The sequence below is a fragment of the Apteryx mantelli genome, chromosome 1 (assembly GCF_036417845.1).
Source record: "Apteryx mantelli isolate bAptMan1 chromosome 1, bAptMan1.hap1, whole genome shotgun sequence".
Classification (NCBI taxonomy): domain Eukaryota; kingdom Metazoa; phylum Chordata; class Aves; order Apterygiformes; family Apterygidae; genus Apteryx; species Apteryx mantelli.
Window position 1 is genome coordinate 144,871,181 of NC_089978.1, and position 25,644 is coordinate 144,896,824.

General features: G+C 39.7%; 1 protein-coding gene across 5 annotated transcripts in view; it reads right to left on the reverse strand.

Moving 5' to 3' along the window:
* Window positions 1-601: 601 nt before the first annotated feature.
* The window catches only part of MPPED1 (metallophosphoesterase domain containing 1), a 68,252-nt gene continuing 43,209 nt past the window's right edge, over window positions 602-25,644 (reverse strand). For all 5 annotated transcript variants that reach the window (XM_067305479.1, XM_067305491.1, XM_067305485.1 and 2 more), the window contains exons 5-7: window positions 11,792-11,907; window positions 6,941-7,054; window positions 602-3,350 (exon numbers count right to left, since the gene is read on the reverse strand). In XM_067305479.1, coding sequence (XP_067161580.1) covers window positions 3,232-3,350; window positions 6,941-7,054; window positions 11,792-11,907 — 349 coding nt within the window. In that variant the 3' untranslated portion in view covers window positions 602-3,231. The remainder of the gene's footprint in view (window positions 3,351-6,940; window positions 7,055-11,791; window positions 11,908-25,644) is intronic.

A 25,644-nucleotide genomic window follows, 5' to 3' on the forward strand; every position in this document is an offset into this window, starting at 1 on the left:
GCTACCTGGGTAAATATCAGTGAAGGTCAGCAGTGGGGAGGTGGGGTGGGAAATCACTTGACAGATCAGTCCTGAATTTAAATAAAGCCCACAATTGCAAAACTGCATTTGTGGAAACCTTCCTTTTTTTGTCCTTGCTAATCTGAGGTAGATCAGATTTGGGGCAAAACCCCCCAGCCCTTGACTGTGCCCACATAGTTGAAATAAAAATAATAGTCACCTCGTCCTAACCACCCCCCCCGAGAAGTCTGTGTCCTTGCAGGTTCATAACCCCAGATGTAAACCACCCTTCCCCAGCACTGCTGCCCGCTCCCAAAGGCAGGGATCTCCCGGTCGCCCCAGTCCCCGACTGTCTCGCAGCACCATTGCGGTGCCTGTGAAACTCCTCGCGAGGCCTGAAGTCAGCAGAGGGTCAGGAGTGTCCTGCCCATGCAGCATCCGGTGGGGACGTGCACTGGGCAGCCAGCAGTGCTCCCTGAGGAGCGCCGTGGCCGGCACCTGCGCCTGGGGGGTGATGTGCAGGGGTTTTCACATGGGACATCCTGCTAGAATTGAATGTACGAGGCAGCCATAAAGAGAACATCTCTTTTGTTGTTTTTTTTTTAAGACTTTATTTGTCTAACATGCTTGACCAAAAATTACAACAACAATCAAGTTATGCCAAAATGATTAAATAACCTTTAAGCTTTCATACCTCAAGTACTTTAAATGATATTTTGAAGTAACAGCTGCTTTCATATCTTTTTTTTCACATAAAAATACACAGTATTTTGAAGATACCTTAGGAAAAATTATTTTTAAGAGAATAGTTTATGGTTGACATAGAAATTTTGTCGAGGCTAATAAAAGGACCTCTTTCCCTCACTTTAACATTTTAGTACCTTAAGTGCCATGAATGAATGTAAACATTTCAGACTTCTTTAATATACAGCCAATTTCCTGCCACATTTGTTTCAAAATGCTTGAATTGTGACTCGCTAAGACACTTTTATTCTAACTATGTGCTATTGTTCATCTTTCCAGTGATGGCAGGCGTTCATATTAAACTATGAATTTCAGTTCTTGCTGATTTAGGAACTGATCTTGCCATTTCTACACCAGTAGTTCTTGCAAAGTAGCCCCACCTGAATTCGCAGCAGGCTGTTCATGCACATGTGAGCGATTCACCTAAAAAACAGTTGCAGAATGAGGCCTATTGTTTTGCTTTTTGTTTCAGGAAAAAGCAGCAAATTTGTTTAGCTCCCAAGTCACCAACCAGCCTACGAGAAAGGACAGATTTGTGGCTTGTCATGTTTTCTGATATTAGTGGGTCCGTAGCATGAATTGGTTATGGGGTCAAATTTCCCTGCTTCCAACAGCAGCTGGAAGAAGAGCTGTTGCATGTGGGAGGCGTGGGAAATGTAATGTTTCTGCCTACCTTGCTCAGATTTGAGGTTGCTAGTCTGGTTTTGAGAAACAGGTGTTTTAAATTGTATGTGCATATAATGTACACGCAGCTGCTACACAAAGCTCACATTTATATCCATATATCAGGCAAAAAGTAACATACACAATTGTCCAGTCTGTGTGTGCAAATATGGGCTATGCGCATACCTGCAAACAACCCTGTATTGGTGGCGCAATGATTTGCCTAATGTGTGGGAAGGAGATTAATATATAGATGCAGTCAGCCCCCCAATTCAGAATGTCCGCAGTCAGGATACAGCAGTTAAATAATCTCCGTTAAGGCAAAAGGCTCTTTTTGATTTCTTTGAAATTGGAGAAGTTTGATAGCTCAAGGCAGAGACCCATTTCCTATAGGGCATGTTTGAAGCACATTATATTGTGGGGGTTTTTAGTCAGGTCTAGAGCTACCACCCAGGGCTGGACTGAAATCCCAGCACATTCAACACCTCCGTTAACCTGCCGAAGAGCTGCATGGGCAATACTCGTGTCGCGGTCCCAGCCAGCTCCTGCAACGTCCCTGACTTTGCCCAGTTGTGTCACATTCAACGTGCCAGGTAGAGTTCAGCTTGGCCGCTCAGTTAGTCCTTGGCCTCTCTCGGCGGTGTCTGCTGGCGGGCGAAGAGCAGCAGCAGGTTTTGGGAGGTGAGCCCCGCTCTGTGCCCATCGGCGTGTCCTCGTCATTCATTGCACTTATGCTACTACACAGCTCTGCAAAGAGAGATGCCCAAATGCCACCTTGGAATGCCCCCCGTGAAGTACGTAAAGCTTCCCCGAGGATGAAATTCTCACAGTGACATTTGATCACCTCCGACTGGGGCCACATTCAAACCAGTAATCTCATCATTGGCTGCAAGTCCCATTAACAGGTTTTAAACAAAAAGTCCCACTGGGTTTTATTTAAAATACCACTACTGAAAATCATTGGTTTTTTTTTTTTTTTTTTTTGCTTTTTACATACAATCACACATTGCCTTACCATATGAAAACACAATTATGCTTTTTTTTTTTTTAAGGGAAATGTCATCCTTTTTCACAGGCGAGGCCAGGTTACAAATTCCTGAGTTTATACTGCACTTAACACAGTCTCCCTTCTTGAATGCTGAGCTGTTTACAGCATGCTGGCAATATGTACCATTTCCCTTACCATCTGTAATGCCAGATGTAGTAAAACTTCATTTCAGTACAGTGAATTAGGGCCTCTATTGCATTGGTTTTGAAAAGATGCGAAGACGTAGACCTGGAGGACTTGGAATAATAGCTTTCCTCCTGTGACTGGTCATTCGCATTCCATCTTTTACATTTGCCATGTTAATTAAGGGAAAACATCTTCACCACCACTTTTCTTTTACCAAGAGCTCACTGGGAAACATCTGAAATGAGGAAATCCTAGTCTAAACACTTATGTTTAAACTGCAAACTTTCTTAAAGAAACACTCCTTTGAAAGATATTGTTCTTTTAATAAGTCCAATATAATGTATGGTATATACAAAGGTCCCCACTTGATATATATATATATGTGTGTGTGTGTCGAATGCATTCACTTTTCTGTGTTCACAGATATTTTAATGGTGAAATGTTAAAGTCTTTATCTGCTTCCGGCAGATAATGGCACCAAAATGTCTTTGTTCCTCATCCGTTTTTGTCACTCAAAGTTATCTCTGAAGAACTAACAGGGAAAAAAGAAGAAGGTTTTGCTTTTTTGTTGAATAGTTCCCTATTGAGATTCTCAGCCAGCAATATAAAGTTGCTAATATGTGGAGCATGACATTAAACCCTTATAATAATCATGTGTTCCTTGGCGTAGGTAAATCAATAACTATAGGTGGGTTCAGAGGCTGGTAATTCACAGTGCACACAGATGCATTCACATAGGTAGTAGTTCCATCAGCCATTACGCCATAACCTACAAAGAAGAAAAGCTCTGGTTACTCTTATTATTCACTTTTATCACACAGCGATGATGAGCAGGACTCAGGAGTGCCACATTCATTACTCAGAAGAGTTTAAAAAATCCTGCCCATGCACAAAGTGATGTTTTCCTGGACTAGTAACATCTTTGTCCCAGAGCAGAACTTTTTGCAGCCTTTTAAATTCTGTAAGAAAAACAAAATTGACTCTCAACAGCTAGTGGCTATAACCCCCAGCAGCCTCCTCCCCCAGCCTCCTTAGAAATATTGATAGTTTTCTTTGAAAAGCTTTTTTTTTCTTAACTTTGTCATTTTTGGAGGGGATGGGAAGATAGAGCTTAGACAATTTCAGCACTGAACAAAACCTTATTTCCGATCATTTATGCTTGCAGTCATTAATACACCAAACTTTGGGCAACCATCATTTTCCACCATTGATTTCTGTCCGATGTACTTTTTTAAAGCAACCCATGAAGAAAAAGGATTGCATGACTAAGGAGTGTGTGTGCATGTTTACCGGATGGGATTTGTCTGTGTGGGAACCTCTTCTTACCACACACTTTTGAACTTGTTGACCAATTTCAATCAAATTTGATGGACACTAAAATGCCTGCCCAGGTAGGGAAGAAGGACTTTCTTAATGCATTCTCTGAAGGACATGGTGAATTCACACCCTGAGACGCCATAACATTTCTACAGGAGAAAACACCTTCTAAATGTCTCAGCTGTGGAGAAGAAGCTTTCATCGCCTCTCCTGTCTGACTAGACACCCAAGTCAAAGAATTCCAGAGAGAAATCTGCAGGAAATCAAACTTTGTCAGTTCTAATGCTTGTAGAAATACAGCAAAACACTGTTTCAGAAGGTGAAGAAAAATCCCTTCAACTGCCCCAGCATTATAGAGAAGTGGACACACTCTCTCCATTGCCAAAAAATTTTACATGAAAGACTAGGAAAAAAACATCGGCTTGATTACAATAAAACTAAAAGCTTAATATTGGAAACTTGCATGGAAATAAATGCATATACGATCAATATGACGAAATGCATTCACAATCATAAATATATGACTTTGGGGAAATTACCTAGTAGAAAGCTTTTGTAACAAGGTTTAATTCCACCATTAATGAAGTTAATGGTGAAATGTATTAATTGTTACAAACATACACTGAGTTATAAAGCTATTCATATCCCAGGTACCTAGGATCCTATAGGTTTTCTGAGTGCAATTTCATGTCTTATAGAAGCATTGCTAGTTGCAGATTTTACAAACAAAGAAACAGTAGCCAAATTCCTTTCTTCTTTCCTTAAAATATCCTGAATAATGCAAGGCCTCCTGGACTCCCCGCGGAAAAAACACACAATAATTAGGGACTGGGGAGGGAAGAGAACTCTGTCAGGTTCCTGTCATAGACATGTCTTAAAATCGCTTGCTGCTTGCCACAGAACAATTGTTCTGTGCAAAATGCAACCCGCACCAAGGATGGCTAGCATTGCTGCTGGGACTTCGCTCGCCTCAGCTACGCATTTGTAGAGAACAAAATCGGCTTGCTAATACACTGTCTTAGCTGGAAGATTCATGAATGCTACAGTTTTCACTCTTCCCCAAGTGCCAGAAGAGAGTTTCCTTTGCCATGACCTCAGGCAAGTGCTGGCTAACGCAGAATCGTAGCTGGAGCCCTGCTGTGCTGCTTGTCACCTCCACGGGGGGACCGGCAGTGAGTCCAGGCGTAGAGGTGCTTTTTTGGCAGAGACAGCAGTGAAGAGGGGGAATAGGGACGAAACATCCCTTCTACGCAGCTCTTCCTCCTGTATGTTTAGCAAATGACTGCTGCAGATGTAGCTCTGCTCAGTCAGGGGAAGAACTCATCTGTTCATATCCTGCATTCCCACTACAAAGAGCAGCTTCGTTTACACAGGCGGTCTGCAATGGGAATTCTCCTCTGCAGAGATTTAGCGTCCCACTGCAAAACAGGCTATGCACTTCCCAATTTGTTTTCTCTAAATTATGATAGTTTACAAGAAGAGTACCTTGTTTCTGAGCTCTCATACCTACCGTGCCAACTGCATTAATTCAGACCATTTACCATTCTGTGGAGGCGCCATTCTCTTCTCTTGGGAGCCAAAGCTGGGCTTGGTCTTAGCAGATGGGATTTTGTTTACCTGCCTGAAGCTTCATGGCTTACTAACTGTTTGCTTAGACCCCCTGAAACTCACCTGGCCTACGATTTCTGACAGGACAATGAATCTGAACTGTATTTGTGTACAGATCCTCAAAGATTGCTGTCACAGCAAGGGGATAGGAAAAAGTACTGTCTATGCATTGTTTGTTTTCTCTGTGCTTTTAACAGCACTTTGGACATTACCTAGGCATTAACAGGTCACAGCAGATAAGACACATGAGGAGAATGGACTTAATCCCTGCCTTACAAAATAATGATCGGAATGTCCTCCTCCATCAGTTTTACGCTGGCACACCTCTAACCAGTGTCACTCCTAACCTAGCAGGGTAAAAGTGCCAAGCAGCAAGTCTGAGTGGGATTTTTGGGGAAGGGTAATGGTTCTGCTCAAAACCAGAAGTATCTGAGTGCCAACTACTCCATTTTTTCCAGTTGTTCATTTCTACACTGGTGAGAACCACAGATATCCTAAATTGAAGGCTGGAGCAGTCCCAGAAGCAGCAAGCTGGCAGCTGTGGAGCACCTTTTCCTGCCAATAAGCTAACGTTGCCAAAAACTAAGCAGCTGATAATACATGCTTCTATGCCAATGGGTACATTTCTGCACAGCCCAGTGGTTTCTTTTGGTACAGACACTGCTTGAAGACTTGCTGCCATTACATGTGCACCCCTAACAGGACAGACTCCTTCTCTGAGATGAACTCCTACTGTCATTGACTTCAGTGGAGCACGTTTGTCACCATTTACTGACTTATGTGATGGGAATTTATTTTTCCAGTCAAAAATCAGACAGGCAAGAGAACATTCTTGTTTTGTCTGGGTGCTAATTGTTTCCCCTGCCAAAGCAAATCAATACATGAATACATATATTGCACTTCTACACAAGTCAGTGGTAACATCCCTCTTGATTTTATCTTTGTACAGGCACTGATAGGGGGGCAGACAACCTTAATTGTCCAGTCTTGAAGATTAAGCCTTCGAAGCACCTCCCCACCCAAAGCACTTTTACCCATTTTACAAAAGCAGAAACTGAGACACGGAGAGCTTACCTGAGTTATCTCAAGTCACACAGAAATTCAGCAGAGGAAAACTGAATCCATCAGTTCTAATATTTAATCACTTTCTGTAACTACTGGACTTGTGTCCTTATTTTAAAATTCACAGTAATTCTCACTGTGAAGGAGCCATCACCCTATTTTATAGACATGGAAACTGAAAGAGAAACTGAGGTACAAATATTGAAATGTGGGTATCAGCAAATTTCATCTATATGTATATATGAAGCCAAATAAGTGATCTGAATTTCTGAGGGGCTTCAGTTCAGGTATTCAGGTCTGAAAATGCTGGTTCAAGCAGACAATTTCTGTGTTCATGGTTTTAAATACGGATATAGAGAAACATTTTCTAACCTTCATGGATATGTCCAAAAACATGAAGCCTTGGCTGTATTCGTCTCTGGACTGTGTTCAGCAGCTCAACACATCCTACCCGTTGCATTTTCTTAGGAACCCAGTCTAGAAAACCTTTAGAAAAGAAAGGAAAGCTTTAAAAGAAGCCAGGTTATCTGCAAAGCTTTACTGCTGTAGTATTCAAAAACATTTCTGAGGTTTAATGTCTCCCAGCTTCTCACAAGCAGTCACAGAAGAATTGATGGGGGAAAAAAACAGTGTTTTCCTTGGTCAGTAGAAGAGGAAGGAAAGAAAAATATTTGAAGAAAGACATAAGAGCTGATCCAAAAGAAAAGGACTATGATCATTCTTGCCAACTGTTTTTGCAAGGGGAAAAAAAAATCACTGCAATTAAAGCACTTTTGCGCTGCTGTTGGCAGCAAAGCTCAATGCTTCATCCGTCCTTCTTCCTTTAAGACACTAAAGAGTACAGAGCAGTACATCCAAAGTGAGTGTCTAAAGTCAGGCATCTAAATCAACATTTAGCTGTTTAAATCTAGTCCTAGATTCTAGTTCTAAAAATGAAGCACTTTGTCTTTAATCTTTGGATCTGGTGCTGCTAATATTCAAACTATATTGTTATCACATTGAATCTTCACATTAGTGGCACTCGGGTGAGGAACGCATAGGGTGCCAAAAAACAGTATCCTCAGGTAGAACTGGTTTAAGGGCTCCGTGACATAGGAAACTACACTAGCCTAAATGTATGGACTTTAGCTAGCAACAGAAATTCAGTCCTTTTGCAGCAGATATGTTTGTAAGCGCTATATTTACTTGCACAAAGTTCTTATAAAAAATAATTTTTTAATGAAAACAGACAAAAATCTTCACCAACTTGCTTATATGTCTAACATCATGACTTCAGAGGGATGTTTACTGTCAACAAAAGCCTTGTGTTTCCTGGTGCTTCCTTCAACTAGTAGTATATTAGAAGGATGTTGTTGTATTAGAGAGTTTGGAATAACTAATCTTTTTTTTTTTTTCTTTCTATTGTTCTGCCATTTTTATCAATCTGGAAAAAAAGAAGATACAATTATTCTGTTTTTCCCTTCCTTATTTATGCTTGTACTACCACTGTATGCCTGCCATAGCTTTGTATCTCTGACTTAGATTGCTGTAATCGTGTGAATACTTGGTGCCTTTGACAAAATGGTGGCCAGCCAGAGAGGTACAGACTTTGGGCCTAGTTTTCCTACGTGTATTTTTGAGGCCATGTCGAGCACGGCTAAGGAGCCAACCGACTTAAGAAACCAGAACTACGATGTTCAAGCTCTTGCGAAACAGATGTACCTGAGCTTCACAGTAGATTCGTACATTGAGAGAGACCTCTTTAGATGCCAGTCTTTGAAAACTGGCTCAGTACATTGTGCGGGTTTATGAAAATCGTAAAAATTTGCCCGAGTGTCAGAGCTACTCAGAGAGCTAAGTCCGACTTTCAAAAACTATTTAGGAATGCAGTGTCCTAAGTGTCGATTAGAGGCAATTCTGATAACAGACTTAGACTCCCAATTCATTTGGACACTGATGAAGATGCCAGCTTGGCTCCTGAGGAGTTTGTGTTCAAAGAGAAAATGCAGCTAAATTCAGACAGGGGAGAGCAATGTTCAGCTCCGGAAATTGATTCTACTGGTCACTTTTGTCCTCCAAAGCAGTTCAAAATTCAGTGTATGAAATATTAGCTTTAAGATGTTAAAGTGAGCCCAGCAGCTCTTCCAGAATCCACTTCCTGCTTTTTTCAGAGTAAATGCATTAGAGCAAACTCCAGGTTTTGCTGCCTCAACGATTTGGAACAGTTAATTGTCAGAATGTCTGTGGTGAGCATAAAGGCAAAAGTATTTCCACTTCAAAAACTTTGCAAACAAAAATCCGTAAAATTAACTTCTCCATTAAATTAAGCATTATTTATGTTGAACATGTTTTTGTTTACATGCATTATCACCCTTCTGAAGCTTTCCCATATGTTTGCAGCTTATTATATACACCTGACTACACAAACTAAGAATAATTGATTACACCTAGCTAACAATTAGAGTTCATCTTAGGGTTTTTTTAATGTTTGGTTACTTGAAACAGGTTTCTGCAGCTGTCAGGAAAGTATAAATCTTTCTCATAGACAATCAAGCAGACAGCTACAAATGAAGACTTAAGGGTGAAATTAAATTAAAAAAAAACAAAGAAAAGGAAAGTCAACTTTTTGAAGAGAAATAAAAGAATCCTAAATGTAGATCTTAAGAAGTCAGGGAAAGGACTTTAAAAGTTATCCTACACACAAAAGAAACAAAAAAATGCTGATATAGAAATGAGCATTAGCATGGATTCCATAATCATGAGTACTACAGTTCATGAGCTATGAAAACATGGCATATCTTCATTAATAAACAGGTTACCAATAAAATGGTCATTAATAGCTGTTTAATCTTTGTTTTCTCATCCTGTGTGAACCTCCTGCCCTGATTTCATCCCAAAGTACTACTCTAAAACAGAAAAAAAGTAAACAATTGTGTGTTGGATTTTTGTTACGCACCTAAGTGACTTAGAAACACAAATTCTACTAACTCTTAATGGTGTTTCTGCTTCTAAATCATGCAGATAATTTTAAATCTATCTAATAATGTAGTATTAATTGGGTTAGGAGGATGCGTGCTCTTTTGAAGTGGGGGAATGAGAAAAAAGCACAGAAAATGAATGATGGACAGAATTTAGGCAACCATGCTGGAGAAAAAGAGGAATTTGCAAGAGGGTTGATTGCTTTTCATGATCATTAAGAACAGCTCTAGTGATGCTGTCCAAGATCAGAACAACAGTAATCAGCTTTCTGGTTAAAATAATTGGCTGGGAGGGTCAAGGAGGCTCCCATCTCCCAAAACGTCTGTGGACAGCGCTACATAATAAGGAGGTCCTGTAAGTAGGCAAGAGTGCTAATTTCTTTTGAAGCATCATATATTTGTTGCTATGGGGGCCAGGGATACCACCAGCTGATGCCCCCAGGCAGAGTGTTCTCTGCTTCAGCCATCTATTAAAGCATCAATAAGAAAAAGACAAAGAAACAGGAACTTTTAAAAAAGAAAATCCTTGGAGGATGGTTTAAGCTTAAGAAAAAAAAAAGAACAAATACTGAGGAAGGGAGGGAGTTGGGGGGAATTCATGTTATCCAGTTATAGTGAGTGCAGATAGGAGGCTCCTCCTCAGAATTATCACAATTATTAAATTACTCCTTTATTATTAAATTTACTATTAAGTTTATTATTACAGCATGCCAGTTGGACTCCAGCTCTGCCTTGCTCTCTGGAGGCTCTGCTCCCCTGCGGTTCCCATAGGCTGCCTGGAGAGTCCTGCAGGCTCAATTAGCAAGGTGCATGATGCTGGCTGGTGTCAATCCTGCTCTCCACCTTCAAATGCTGCATTACAAACTCTAGGTATAGGGATATTCTTTGAATGAACTGAAGTTTGGATTTCTTTTACAGCTAATTGGCTGAAGCAGCTGCTTTTAAAAATGGGTTTAAAAGTACTGATATTTCTGCTAATGTTTTAAAAACATACGACGTAAACAAAACAATATCACAGATTCAGTGTTACCACTCAGGCCTTGTATCCTATAGGGATTAGCCTCAGTACTAATTATTCAGAGCTGACATCTGAAGGCCTAAACAATTCATTTCTGCCATCCGCTTTTATGATACAGGTCCATATTAAAATCAGTCTATGGCATAGAAATAGGTTAGGTGGAGTATCAAAACACTTGCCCTCATTGTGAGAAACCATGCTCACAAAGAAGCCCTTTCCCCCAGGATTAGTGAGCAGTGGAATGCAATCCTGTCTTTCTAAAGAAAAAAAAAACCCACAAACATTTTAGATACTTTCTCCTCCAAATTTTGTAAGAGGAGAAGAAAGGGTGGAAGACAAGAGGATTTTAGCTTCAGGAAATTGAGGACTGAAGGGAATCTAAAGGTTTAAAGAAAGCAACTAGCCTTCCTCTTACACAAAGCACTCCTGCACAGTTAAGTACATGCTTAACATCCCTGTCCAGTTATTACATCACTGAGAGTTAAATGTATTTGCATTAAATTTAACTTGTTATATGTTAAATATGTTGGAAAATATGTTAACAGTCTTTATTGAATCATGGCAAACATTTCTCTGATTATTTTATTTCCATAACACAGACCAAATGACTATTATCTAGGAATATAAGAAATCTCTCCTGGCATGCTTTTTATCATCTATATTATTATTTGTAAGACACAAATGCAAGGGTGCTTCTTGTTGCTCTGTTAGTGTTGCCAGACTCCACTGAAGACAGGCAGTTCGCCTGTGCCATCCAAAGCACAGGCAAACAATGGCAGCATTTGGGTTTGTGAGCCAGAAGATACATCATGTCAGCATGAGGAGGAAAAAGACAAACTCTGGTATTTGCTGGCAAGGGAACACTACTGCAAGTAAGAGAGCAAGCCAGTGGTAAAAAAAGTAGGTAGAAACCTTGGGCCTGATCCTGCATTTCTCTCCAAGCAGGCTTTAGGTCTACCGATTTCACCCATGGCAGAGGCACGGATAAGTTGGACCTTGCTTATTTATAAGGCTCATTAAGACTTAATTTATTAAGGCTTTATTTCTTAAGACTTAATTTAATTCCCTACCATTGAGCATAGGTAATGATGAAACATAAAGCTGAGCTGCAGTCCTGGCGCTGCATGACTCGGTAGGGATGTTGCCCATGCCTTTTGCAGAGCCAGGGTTCCCCTCTGTCTACAGAGAGCCATCAGTTACTGTATAATCATTGGACATACACAGCTAACAGCACTAATATTTTCTTACCAAGAGGTGGTCCATGTGTAATAAGAATATCTATTCCATCTGGAATAAGGTTCCATTTCTCTAATAGTGCTTGGCCTCGTGGAAGATTAAAGCCCCAGCCATAAAACCAAGGTTGCCTGCCAAGAGAGGAGGAGAATGACTTCAGTGCTACTCCCATGTATTGGTTACCTAACTAAAATACAGAGATTGACTCCTTACTAGCATGGACTTTGGAGACACAAATGGCATTCCTTTTCTTATTTCTATACACAATAAAACTCTCTTTCCATACAGCCAGTGTTATTTAACATGTGTGGAAAATCAGTGCAGTTCTTACCAGTTAAGTAGGCAGCATACAGTAAAATATTCATAGTATTCCTCCAACTAGATGAGAAGCAACTATTACAAGACCTGGATAGCAAGATCTCCATGCATGGATCAGTGTGCTGGACTCCCATGGTATCTAGAAGAACACCTGTCTCAGATAGGTACATGTGGATACATGTTTCACATTATCTCATTTCACGTTTACCCCTGAGCCTACGACCCACTGGGCAAGGATAGACCCTGGCACGACAGATCCTGTTACAAAGCTGGCGACATCATCTGCGCTGTTTTGTTTTCCTAATTGGAAGCATCACATCACAACAAGAGTACCGCTTCTTTTCTTACACATAATTTTCCTATGTCCTCTCGTGTGTTGACTTGCTTTTAAATAAGACTTCACATATTCAAGATTTCTTATCAGACGGGCATTTACATTTTTTAAAACATATTTATGGAGCAGCTCATCATGGAGCAGTGGGACTGTAACACTGCCAGTCAGAATATAATTTATCTGTATATTGCCATCCCATTGATTAAAAAACTATATTTCACAGCAATTACATCACAGTGGTAAATTATGTCTTGCTGACTATGCTCTAATTCTAGGTCATAAAATTGAGGGGTTAGTTTTAGGTTGGATTTTTTTTTTTATTTTTTTGACTGATGTGTTCTAGCCATATCCATATTTGGAGAACAACAAATAAGCTGCTGTGATTTAATAAGGTTTATGATAATTGCAGCCTTAGCATTTATAAATACATACACATCAACCAAAGTTCCCTTTGAGATGTTACTTTGTTGAAGAAAGCTTTACACTCCCTCTCTGCATCAAAAGGCAGAAAGAAAGAGTCCTTTTAAAGAAATTCTCTGAACTCCTCTTTACATCATGTATGGCAAAGACAAAAGAAAATGCCCATAAAGCTATTATTCATCCTCTTCCATTACTGATGCTTGACTAACATTTCAAAAATTAGCATGTCTGCAGTCTCCACGATGATATATTTCCCACTTCTTCTTTCGGGATGCTGCAAAGCACATGTTGACTGAAAACAGCTTAAAAATTACAGAGCTTGCTAAAATATAAAGGGATGTGGCTTACCCGAGGGAAGAAAAGAAAATTCTGGTAAAGCGAAAGGCAGAAGGGGGTTTTGCAGAATGTTTCCTTTCTTGTATGGACAACAAGAGCCTTAACTTTTCTCTATACAAGACCGAGGGGCTTCCTGCATCCAAGGCGCAGCGCTCCTCTCCTCGCTCTTCACCACGCCACGCCCTGGGCGAGCAGGTGTCCCGGCAAACAGATGTGACACTTTGTCCATCTGCCTTTGGGACCGGGAATATATCTCAGCCTCCAGAAGCTGGGAACAGCGATGTGAAGAAGAGCCGCTAAAAGCAGCAGCAACAGAGTAGAAACTTCGTTCTGGGTCAGGCTGCTCAGAGCAGGGACTAGCTGGGCAGCCGACTGAGGAAGTGCCAGCCTCTCCTCAGCCCCCGCCTTCTGCAGACACCTGTACCTTTCCAGTGACCGTTTTTTGGTTACCTATTCACCTTACAGCAGGCTTTCCTCCCACGAAGCCTGGCACCCAGCTCGCAGGTATATGATGTCTCCCCTTTCTACTGCTGGGGTGATAGGGAACTCCTGGTCCATCTACTGGCTTATTTTGCAGCAAACTCCCTGCATAACACTGGCACGCAGAGCCAAACTGCAGCCTGTGGAGCTTGAGCAGAGTGGCTTTATGCTAAGCTCACCATTGACAGAATGGGAGTATTTTTACCTCACAGGAATGCTGTGAAAATAAATAAACCGAAGCCTGTGAGGCGCTCAGATACTGCAGAAGTGGGAAGCTTTATAAAAATATGCAGAGGTTCTCAGGCTTGCATACCAGACCTTAAATGCTAAGTATCTTCCTGCACCAAGATGAAAATATTAAACAATTTGGCAAATTGTATTCAGGCCTAGAGCAAGTTTTCCAGGAGCAAAACCTCACTGACGAAAAACATTTGAAAGGGCAAATAGGAGGCAAACAAAGTGTCAGTATGGTAAATCCCGCTTTAGCTTTTAAACCCACTGAAAGAGTCACCAAACCAAGTCCCCTGTTTGCAGCCGTCGCTGGCCCTGCCGGCCCGCACCCTGCAGCTGCGCCAGGCACCGCAGGGTGGCCCATGGCCACTCTGCTCTGCTCTCCCAGGAACAGATCAATATTTGCCAAAGAGAAAAAGGTTACAAATCTATAGAATCATTACTTTAAGAATACAGTGAAGTGTTTAGAAAGAGAAATAATCACGCCTGCCACAGGTCCTGTCAGAAGCCAGTTTAATCCCGTCGAAACCCGAATGACCAGGAATGGCCTCCACGGAGGGCAGAGTCCAGGCCAGCCGCCACGGTGCGGGGCCTGCCAGCGCCACTTTTGAAAAAGCCCGTTTTCCCTAATGAATAGGCATGATCTGCTTATTAAGACGAGAGGCGCCTTCCCCCTTCCTGGCCTGCCTGCCTGCCTGCCTGCCTGCCTGCCTTTGCGGTGGCAGGTCCTCTGTGCCTGAGCTAAGGGTCGCTAAGTTATGCACGCCAGAGCTGCTCTTTTGTAACGGGGAAAGGCTCCAGCTTGGGTGATTTGCCATTATGCTGTCTTTTGTGACAATCCGAAGATCGAAAGGAACGTCTGGAATATTTTTGGCAAAAATCTGAATGCCAAGAAACGCTTCGGTGGAAGATGTTAGTGGGCTTTACATGTAAGAAAAGAAAGGAAAACTGCACACTTCAGTGCCCCCTGCACAAAAGTAAAACCATCTTTAGAAGCCCACAGGGATTTTATAAATCCCCAAGTCCCTTCTTCTGCAACGTTATCGCAAAACAGCCATCGAAGTTTCTGAGCAGGGAAAAAAAAATCTTCTTTAATACCCACTAACAAGCCTGTGACCTGGATATCATGCAAAGACAACTTTGTCTAAAATTTCCATTTATTATGGAACTGGAAAATAAAGTTAAAGTCTTAACGCAAGCACAGAATTTTTGGATCCCTCTTTCAGTGCTTGCTCAGGAAAAAGTGTAATTTTTAAAATAAATTCTCAAGAATATGTCAAAATTTACAAAGAAAATACTGTAGTATATGTTTCATAAGAGAAAAATCTGCTATTCTCAAAAAAGATGCAAGGAAAATGTATTTGGCAATTAGGGACATACATCATGAATGTATTTCACCTCTGAAGTGAAGCGCTCATGTGTAGAAATGTACTTTGATTTAGGTTTTATCTTCTTAAAGTGAACAGTGTGAGTCTCTTGATATACTATTGAAATTCAACAGTATTATTATTATGATAAGAATAATGATTGTCTGCATATCAGGTTCTAGGGGAAAAACATATTGGAAGTGAATTTGTTTACAGCACAATTAACCTTATGTTAAAAACATATGAACAAGTTTTGCAGGTCAAATAATCTACCATTCAAAAAGGGCTGAATTATCAGAATTTGTGCTAGCAATCGGATGTTGCTTTATGTACTGAATTTCTATCTTTCTGTTCTAAAGTAACCATTGGAATAATTTTCTTACAGAATGATAGTTGCTATGACAACCATAGCAAATTTTCCTTTTCTGAAACAGATGTCTCATTTAGTTGAAAATTAGAATGTGAAAAACCCATGGGAAAAATTAATTCAAACTTTAACAGAACACTGACTACAATGTAATCTCTTATAGGTTAACCCCTTAACATCTTTCTGCACTCTTATAGTAACCTTCTCATAAATTCTAATTAAACCAGTTTAACCTCCTATAAATGACCTTCTTAGCTATCATTAGTGCTTTAGTTATCTTTGAAGGGAGCCTTTCTGCTACAATAATAACAGAAAAAGTCATACTAAAAAAAAGTGGTCACACATATTACTGCCTTAATTATTTATCCGCATTTTTTCTTTCATTCAGCCACTACTGGAAAGAGCTACCATGTAGTCCAAGCATTTCTTTGTCATTTAAATGGGGCATAACTTAGTTTTGCATGTGATTTACTGTAAAGGGCTGTGATGCACTACACAGTTTTGACCTGTAATTTATATGAAAATTGAAGGTTTTCAATTTTCAAACCACTGGTATACATCTCAATTTGCTCAGCAGATGTACAAAAGAGGACACAAAAAGGATACTTGACTAGGGAAACCTAACAGTGTGCACAGATTTTTCTATTAGAAGCAACGAGAGAGTGAAATCTGATTCTTCGTTACTTTGATTCAAGCGTTTTAACCTAAAGAGCAGCTTCCTTCTTCTCTGTGCGCTCACTAGCGCGACATGAATCTCCTCAGTACTTGTCGGGCAGCTGCAAATGAAGAGCACAGGCAGCCAACGGGCAGTTAGAGACACATTCCCACCATGGCACTGCCCTTCGTGCCTGCAGGCTGTAAGGCACCCTAAGAGCTTCAGGACTGCAAATTTTCCTGTGGCAGCTTCATCTAGGTTGTCCAGTTGATTAAGACAAAACCTGCCACCAGTACGCACAAAAGTAATCTCATCAACTTCAAGGGATAACTCCCTTGTGTAGTCCAGTATCTGCAGAGTGCTATGGATAGGAAATGACTGTAGCATAGCCGTTAGCATATCAATGGGATTGGTGGGCAACATCTGGCAAACACCTTAATAGCAAAAAATGTATTACTAAAACACAATGTGCAGATCATCATATCTCCTCATTTCTGCAAAGTTTCCTACAGAAATCTTTTTTACAATTGAAAGGCATATTCTCTCACTACAATTTCCTTCCCTAAAAAATAAATTTAAAAGGCTCACAAGAACATGTATCTTGTTCCAGTCTTTTCTCCACAACAGTTGTCATTTTTGTCCTTTAAGAAAATAAGTAGATATTGACCAGTGATTGTACAGAAGCTCAGTAGGAAAAGAATGGACCAAATCAAATGCTCCCCTGCATTATAATTGTCCAGCTGCACTTATTCAGCATTAGAAGATTGGACTATGCATGCTGAAAGCCATAGTGGCAAAGGTAACCACTGAAGAGACATGCAGCACAGAAAAACAGTTAGAATCAGCCATGGTAATCACAGGTAAAGATGAATTCATACCCAGAGATGGAAAAGGTGAATTCCAACACATCCTAATTCCCAGCCCAAGAAATCTCATTGTTGGATATTTCAGTCTAATTTTCCTCTTCTTGATTTTATCTTATTACTCCTAGTTACAGTTCTATGAGCCACACTGAATACCTTCCTTGCTTGCTTGGTGTTCACATCCTTCAGGTGTTCGTATTTTTATACTCCCCGACACTGCATTAGTTGTATTTTAACCAATCTCTATAAGTGGCTTTTTTTAGCCTTTCCTCAGTAAGTAACTCTACACTGTTCATTGAGTATTTCTACTGCTCTACTGCTCTTTACTAATGCCACCCTCAGTTTTCTCTCCAAGTAAGGATTCATAAAAGCACATGTTCTTTTTCTGGCATTGGTTGTTTCTACATCTAAAGTAGCTGTGAAATAACACTATTCTGTCTTTTTTCCTCACATTCAAGAGGATTGTCCTAAACAGGCAAGAGCCTGAACTAGCTATTAGGCCATTAGTGCGAAGAAGCACTCACAGGGCACTGTTTGTTTATAGGCTTTGAATTGGTGTTCATCGTCTTAGCATCTGAGCACTTCACCAGCATAACTGAGGTTTAAAGAACAACAGGGTTCAGAAGCTGGGAGGAGTATGAGGAGACATATGACTAACTTCCATGTGAGAGAAATGGCAAGACACAGGTGGTGTATTTTTTAGAGAAGACATATGAAAGAAGTGTACAGAAGACTTACATTACACAAAAAGAACCTTACATTCACTCATTCATAATATTGAAAGAGGGGGATTTTAATGAAATCCTCCTCACACTTAAAGCTAATAAATGCAAAATGCAAATGATAGTTAATCTCCTACATGATTATCCTCTGAAACTCATGGCACAAAGTGCAGCTCAGCAGGTCGGAAGCGGAAAGCAGAAGGGAGGGGAAGGTAGGTGCTAAGGCACTAAATGGCTTGTGCAGCCTTACTCAGGGAACCTGGAGCAAACAGCAAATTGAATTTAGATCCTCTATAGGTCTGTTAGCCACAACAATATTTCTCTTCCATGTGCAAGTTTGCTGTGTTCTTTTTTTTTTTTGCTTTACTTGCTCTGATCTGAGGTTGTCATTCTCGAAACTTTGAATCAAATTAAATTACTGTTTTCACAGAAGGAAAGGAGTGTAAAACCAGAATATGGCCCTTTGTCAGTAATTATTTCTTTTGCAATTCTAGTTACACATGAAATCATTCATCTTTTGTTTAGTAGAGGATTTCATACATCTCTGACTGGAAAGAAGAAAGTGAGCTGTGACTAATAGGAACTGATCATTTCTAAACATTAATGTTATAAAACAATGAAAAGTAAAATGAAATCTACTTTATCTTCATAACAAGAAAAAGGAAGATAACAGGTAAGAAGAAAAATTAATGAAAGACTGAATTTAAAACATGCCAACACCAAATGCAAATAGTTTATTTCATTCTGCTGGGAGCCAAATGATAATATCCCATCTGATATTTTTTAAAATAATAAAATAAAAAACATAAACAAACTTAAAAGCTGATTTGGAATAATTAGCCAAGAGGTTCAGTGTTGAGGGTATGTATGTAGAACTGTGCAAACTTTCAGCATGCTCTTACAGATTTAACACAGGGGCTAATGCAGGGGTTATCTCCTGATGTCTCAGGGTTTGTTCCCTCAGTCTCTCTGACTGTCAGTGTTAAAGATACAGGTACAGCCCAGTTACCAGGACTTGACTTCACGTGCTGATAACTGATAGTCACAGACAGAAGGAGGGTTGAGAAGGAGGAGTGGAACAGCACCTTGGCCCACAGTACAGTCACCACCTCATTTTAAAATGTAAAACTTCACATGCATGGGCCAATCAACGAGGAAAAATTACTCAAGGCTCATCTACACATGGCATCTTTACAGTTTTTCACCATCAAATGACCAGACAGGTAGAGAAACATGTTCTTCTTCCACACTGGTACATCTGGCTAGTTAGGGTTTCCCGTAATCCTCTAGGACTTTGCAGAAGTCTGGTAACCGAGGAGATGGAACATGCTTTCAAATGGAGATGCTACTCTTGTGATTTTTTTTATGATGCAGCACCTGGAAGGACTCTCCTAGACAAAACATAGCTAAAATATGTAGGATGTGCAATAGGTGCACTGAGAATCAATAAAAAAGGCCCTCACAGTAGCCACTTCTCAGTTTAGTAACACACCAGGTTTACATTCTTTTCTCAAAATACCAGGAGTAATTAGGCCATATGGACTAACTGTCTGCCAGTTTTTACTTTTTTTCTTTCTTTTTTTTTCTACTTTTTTTTGGAAAATTCAAAGCCATTTTGAGTTAGACAAGCATGAAAATGCTTCCAAAACTAATAATACAGCACATGTATAGATGCATAAAGTATATTATTTCTAACATTTCAATTTAGCAACAGATGAACTTATTTCTTGTTAAAAAAGCACATACTGATACCTCATATGTCATGTTTCTACCTGAACTAAGCAACATCCAAGTAATCCTAAATTCCAAATTAATATTTTCCCGCAGTCCTAAATTCACCCTGCAATACAGTGGTGGAAACCAAATGCTGCAATATAACTTTCTATATCAAAAATATACAGCTTGAACACCTGGGTGTTCATTCAGCCAGCTAGGAATTCTGAAATATCCTTAAAAAAAGAAAAACATATATTTATCTGATGTAAATTACCTAATGCTGTGAGCTTTGTTAGAAATTTGTGACATTCACAGGTCTAGCCCTCTGTTTCATTATTGGTTCCAATTTATTCTACTGTCATACTGGTGAAGAAAATCCTCACATTAATTCACATTAAACAACAGTAATTTATTAAATAATATTAATTTATTTTACGACAACAAATCCAAAGGATGTCTTCTGATCTTAAACAGCACCATAACAAGGGCTAAAGTACTGTTTCTTCCCCCTAAAATCCCATCAGGGAAAAGAGAAAGAACTGAGATCCACTGTGTTGCACTTAGTTCCTGTGACGGTGTCTCTGTATGGTTCTTAGAGCATAATGTGAAGTTGCCATGTACTCGTCAAGGTAGTAGTGCACCTATTGTTTCAAAACCTACGGAAAATGCATATATACAAGCTAGTGTGAAGTAGGGAGGTTGATTCTCACCAGGTGTAAACGGTTCAAAAGCTGGTGGAGTGCTGCCAATTTACTCCAGCTGAGAATCAGCACTGCGTAGATCTGCTCCAAACTAGTTAGCTATTTGTGTTTCTCTTGGAATAGAGCCAAAGGGCTCATGGCAGTACCCAACTGTGTTTACATCTTTGAAACATCCTGCAATTGCTGCTGTCTGAGACTGCAGACCAGGCTACAGATAGAGCTGCAAGTCCTTTTGTTCACGCAAAAAAATAATAAAAAGGCTCCAAAACAACAAAAAAAAGCACTTTAAAATCAGCTCTGTCTCATAAAATTAAACTTTTAAGTGAATGTGAAAAATAAAGAGAAAACTGCTGTGGGGGATTGCTATTTCACTTGTGTGGTTTATGAACTGCAGGAAAGTGAAGCCAATTCCCTGTGGTGAGATTACAGGTCTCTTCTTCTATAGGTCTTAAATTAAAAACCAGCTGAAGCCAAAGTGAGCTAGTTTACTGGATCAGAAGATTCAATTATTTCTTCTAAGTAACTGAATCTGAACTACTTCATTCTAATAATATACTACTAATAATTACTGCCCAAGAAAGGACTTTTTCCCACAAGCTAATTAAACTAAAGCAATATATTTTTCTACTACTCTCGAATTTAACTAAAGCTAGAAACATTTGCAACAAAACAAGCAAATGCAAATCCTCACTCATGTACAGAAATATAAAGCCACACATTATGTTTACTCATCACAAGGAACAGCACTTATCCAAAAATATTAGGTGAAATACTCATAACTTCTGATCTATATTACGCATACATGCACACATGCATACGTACACACATAGACAGTGAAAAGGCCTGCACTCTTGTACAGACACAGTGGAGGAACACGACTGCAAAATGGATGGAAAATATCTTTGCTTGGCTTCAGTAACTGTTTAAACTCACTCTGCAAGAGATCACTGTGAAATGTGCTGGAGAATTGATTCATATCCATCATACACCGCTGTGTGTGAGCATGCAGTATACAAAGGTGTTTAACTTACTGTTTTTTCTCTAATGTGACTGTTCTAGGATTGAATTGTTCTCCTCAGCTTTGGGAAATGCTGGGGAAAAACTTTATTTGAGAAAAATTATTTTCTGGAAAGTTCATTCACAAGAAAAGAAAAAAAAGGGGTATTTTAAACTGCTGTGATTAAAAAAAAAATTCTGGGGGGTATGGAAGGGTAAAATTCTCAGGAGCACATAATAACTGAAATTTATCACATTGGTCTGACTATAATGATATATATGGGCTATGACAGGTGCATTTTGGTCTACATTTTCATTCACTCACATACCTATTGCACAGTTTAATTAGTTGATAGCAACTATGTTCCTTTAACAAGACACAGAAAATTCACTTGCAGTCTGAGAAATTTTGATTTTTTTTATAAAACTTTTTGCTTTTTCAGCCCTGTTAATGATTCTTGCTACTTCATTTCAGTCACTTAATTTGTACTGCAGTGTTCATTAGAGACCTCTCTGGAATGCAGCAAGACCGCTCGCCTGAGCAATGACACCTGTGCACCTAGTGTCTACCGCGGGAGACTCAGATCTCCAGTATTTCCAACTCATGTTATGAAAACACTTTCCAGGAAGGGCTGATCACATGAAATGCACCCTTTTAAGCAATGTGCCATTAGTAAAAAAAGAAAAAAATGAGGAGAAAATCTGTCCAGTGACCTGTTTCCGCCTTTAAAATAGCCAGAATGCACCACAGGTCTCCCCTTTCTGCTATTGGAAAACCTTTTATACTTGAAGAGTTATTTGATACAATCCTCCCTGTGCCCCTCCCCTGCCTGGAACATCTGAATTTAATAGATCAAAATTATTTTGCAGGAAAAAACATTCTTATGATCTTCCATATGCTGCAAACTAAACTACAGTGTATTGTGGTTTTAAGTGTTTTTAGAAGCAGCACTTTCCAAAATGGAAAACAGTTTCTGATAAGTACAGAAGAGGAAATAAAAATATCACTCCAGCATTCCATTAAAATATAATTAAACCTGCATCTATGTGCCTCAGACTGTAATTAATATATTTTAACAGGATGATCAATTTTGCTTTTTTTCTTCTAAACATGTTGCTATTTCTTACACATCTGTCACATCTTACCTACCTTTTACTGAATGCCTGAAATAAAACAACTTCAGCATTCTAACTGTAATGATACAGCCACAGCAGGTTTAGATGTCAAGCTTTTCCCCCAAATTTCTGAAACATGAGATGTCTTAATTCTAAGTAACTAGTGAAGTCTATTATTCCTACTCATCATTTTCATTTTCTTCAAGAACCATGTCAGTCTAACTTACTCATTTATATTGCCAACCTCAAAGGCACTGATTAAGAAAGAGCTCCAAACAGCTCCTGACTTTCAAAATCAGGGAACATCCACTGTTCCAAAAACATATTTCTAAGCAACCAAAACACAGCGCTCTGTAATATTTCCACGTCCAGCATTTTGTAAAATCTTGCACCCACAGAACTAGACACAAAAAGCTACCTGTTCAAAAATCTACATAATCTAAGATTTACAAGAATTTTAAAGTAGTACTTTTTTGCTTTAGAAAACAGTACAGAAGTAAATGTGCTCTTTTTATTTGTATTTTTATCTCTTGATCAAGTGAGGGTGCAGAAAGGAGAGAACATAGGAGGATCAGCTATTTTACTTACAAAAATTTCTAGTATGGTTTTGTCCAATAACAAATTTTTGAGTCCCTATATATTTTCCTCATGTGCAAGACAGTGAATAGTTCTGGGGCAGATTTGAAAGGCACCATAAAGAACTAAGAATCAGAGTGGTCAATTTGAGACAGAAGAACAGCAATTATTTTCCATCAATTTTACAGGAGATGAAAGTTGCAATGTAACATCTTGCACTGCTCCTGCTCTATATATAAGCCGTGCTCCCAACCTGGGGGGTACATTTTGTTAAATGAAGACAATCTTTTATTTTAACACAGTTTCATTTTAATTGATGTTCACCTCAGTGACTGTGAAGATTTGTATAAGGTCTGAGAAAGTAAACATTAGATGATTCATCACTTGCAAAATGAAAGTGTGTCCCTCTCATGAAATGAACCTATAAATCTTTGTTACGTTATTTTACTGATGGAAACTGAGTTCAGTGAGGAATGAAAGAGACTATTATAGCTGTTCTTGGAAAGATGGAGGAGGAAAGCACTGAAACAGAGACTTTGGTTATAGGTGGGCTAGAGCAGATGTGAAATGAAAATAAGTCTGCCTCATTTTTTCCCTTTGCATGCTCTTTGAAACTATTGCAGTTACACATGGAAGTTACCATTCTTTCTATCCAAAGTGCATGTGTGCACACATACGCACAACACACACACACACACACACACACACACAAAGAGAGAGAAATTTTGAGAATGAGTAGAACAAAGTCACCTACTGGAAAACAAAAAACCAAAGCAGGAGAGAGTTACAAAGCTATGGCTAAAGCCCACTGATCACATTGGACTATACAGCTTGAGTAAAGACACTCAGCCGCATGTTGTAATAGTACAAACAGACACAGTGAATCAACAGTAGGGGTAATAGGTTGGAACAGAATTGCAGACCTAACACCAAAATGGGAGGAAGATTTGGAGAGTAAGCCCGCTACCAAGGTTGCTTTGGGCTAAACTGGAGGCTGATACTCACTACTGCAACCTACAGGTTGATTTACTCTTCACTGAGATGAACTCAGCCATCTTCTCCAACGTAACCAAAATGTAGCCAAGATCTGGATCTGTATGTAATGAACTTGTACAAAGAAATCAAGTGGAAAGGCCATATGTAACAATACACTTGTATCTATAGGAATAAAAGAAAATGCTCTTTTGAAAACAGTGCTCACTTCACAGCAGTAACATCTCATCTGCTATTTTTGGCATAAGCCCCCATCAGTCAACAAAACTACAAATGAAGATCTGGCCCACTGAATGTCCCTGACCCAGAATGCTAAGCTCAATAAAAACAGTACTTGAACAGGAAAAAACACTCTCCCCCAACACCCCTATCCTTCTTTATTAGGTTCCCATTATCTGATCAAAAATGCTGTATCAGGCCTGTTGGCCCTCTTGAAAACATTTGAGGACCATATCTTATCAATGTTCCACTGGAGAGACGCAACAAAATAACTGAAGTCCAGTCTGGGTATCTGTCATTTCAGGACAAATGGTCACAAATGTCTTTCTAGGTTGAAATTAATCTTTGCCCTTCCATTCTCCCCGGGAAATAAAAATTTCTGAAGTTCCAGATGGCCGGTGACAAAAGGATGAAGGAGGAAATGTGAACAATACATAGACACTAGAAAACATGTAATGCTGCAAAAAGAAAAATGAGGTTCCATTTCACAGGAGTAGGTCCCTCTGAATAATCAAGGCCAAGCAAAAATCCACTCTCTAGATAATGAGGCTGCCGACAATCTCACCCTAAAGGGCTTTAAGCTATCCAGGCCAAAACACCATTCAGAATAATGAAATTGTCATATGTTTGGCAAGAGGGGCTTGATTGTCCCTTCCTCTTCCACAGTGTAGAAAATGAAAAAAGGTGCTAAAAGAGATAAAACTCTCTCCTGCCACCTTGTATGCCTGTGTGAGGAGGGAGACTTCTCCTACAGCCCTGTACAGTTGCTTAGAAGCATTATGGAGATTCTGTAGCTAGGAAGACGATGCCTTCTTCCTGCCCCTTCTTTCTTTCCTTTTGCCATGTCAAGTAAAAGGCGTATTCTTACCCTGCCATTAGTGCACAATAGTCCACCTTTGCACAGAAGAGGAAAACACTGTTAGCATTCGTGCTGTTTTCCAGCAAGGTCAGAGCACACACACAGAAGAGCTGATCTTCTGCAGATGCACGTTAGCTGTAAATTTGAGGCAGTAGAGGAATACTAGACACTGGGGCAGAAGTAGTATAACTTTTGCCTTGTACAAACAACTTCTGATTATTGATCGGGAAATATTCAACGTGGGTCTTCTCATCAGTTATTTCATGCAAGAGGAGAACAGTAAGCTATGTTACCTACTCACCGAGTTGTGTTATCGTGGAAAGAAACATGTAGTAGGGCAGAGCCTATTTAGCTCAAACCATGTTTCAGCCTAGTATTATTGGAACCTTGTGCAGCAGAGAAACAGGTGTAGCAATGTTCAGGATCACACACGCAAGTAAGAACCTTAGCAAGGTGTGCTCATGGTGATACAAAAACAGAGGTGCATTAGAGTCAATTATTTTCACACAGTGATTCTGAATAATCAGCATAAAAGGAATAATATATAGTTGCCTCATTCAGCAAGCACAACAGATCTCGGACACTGAATGCATCAGTGT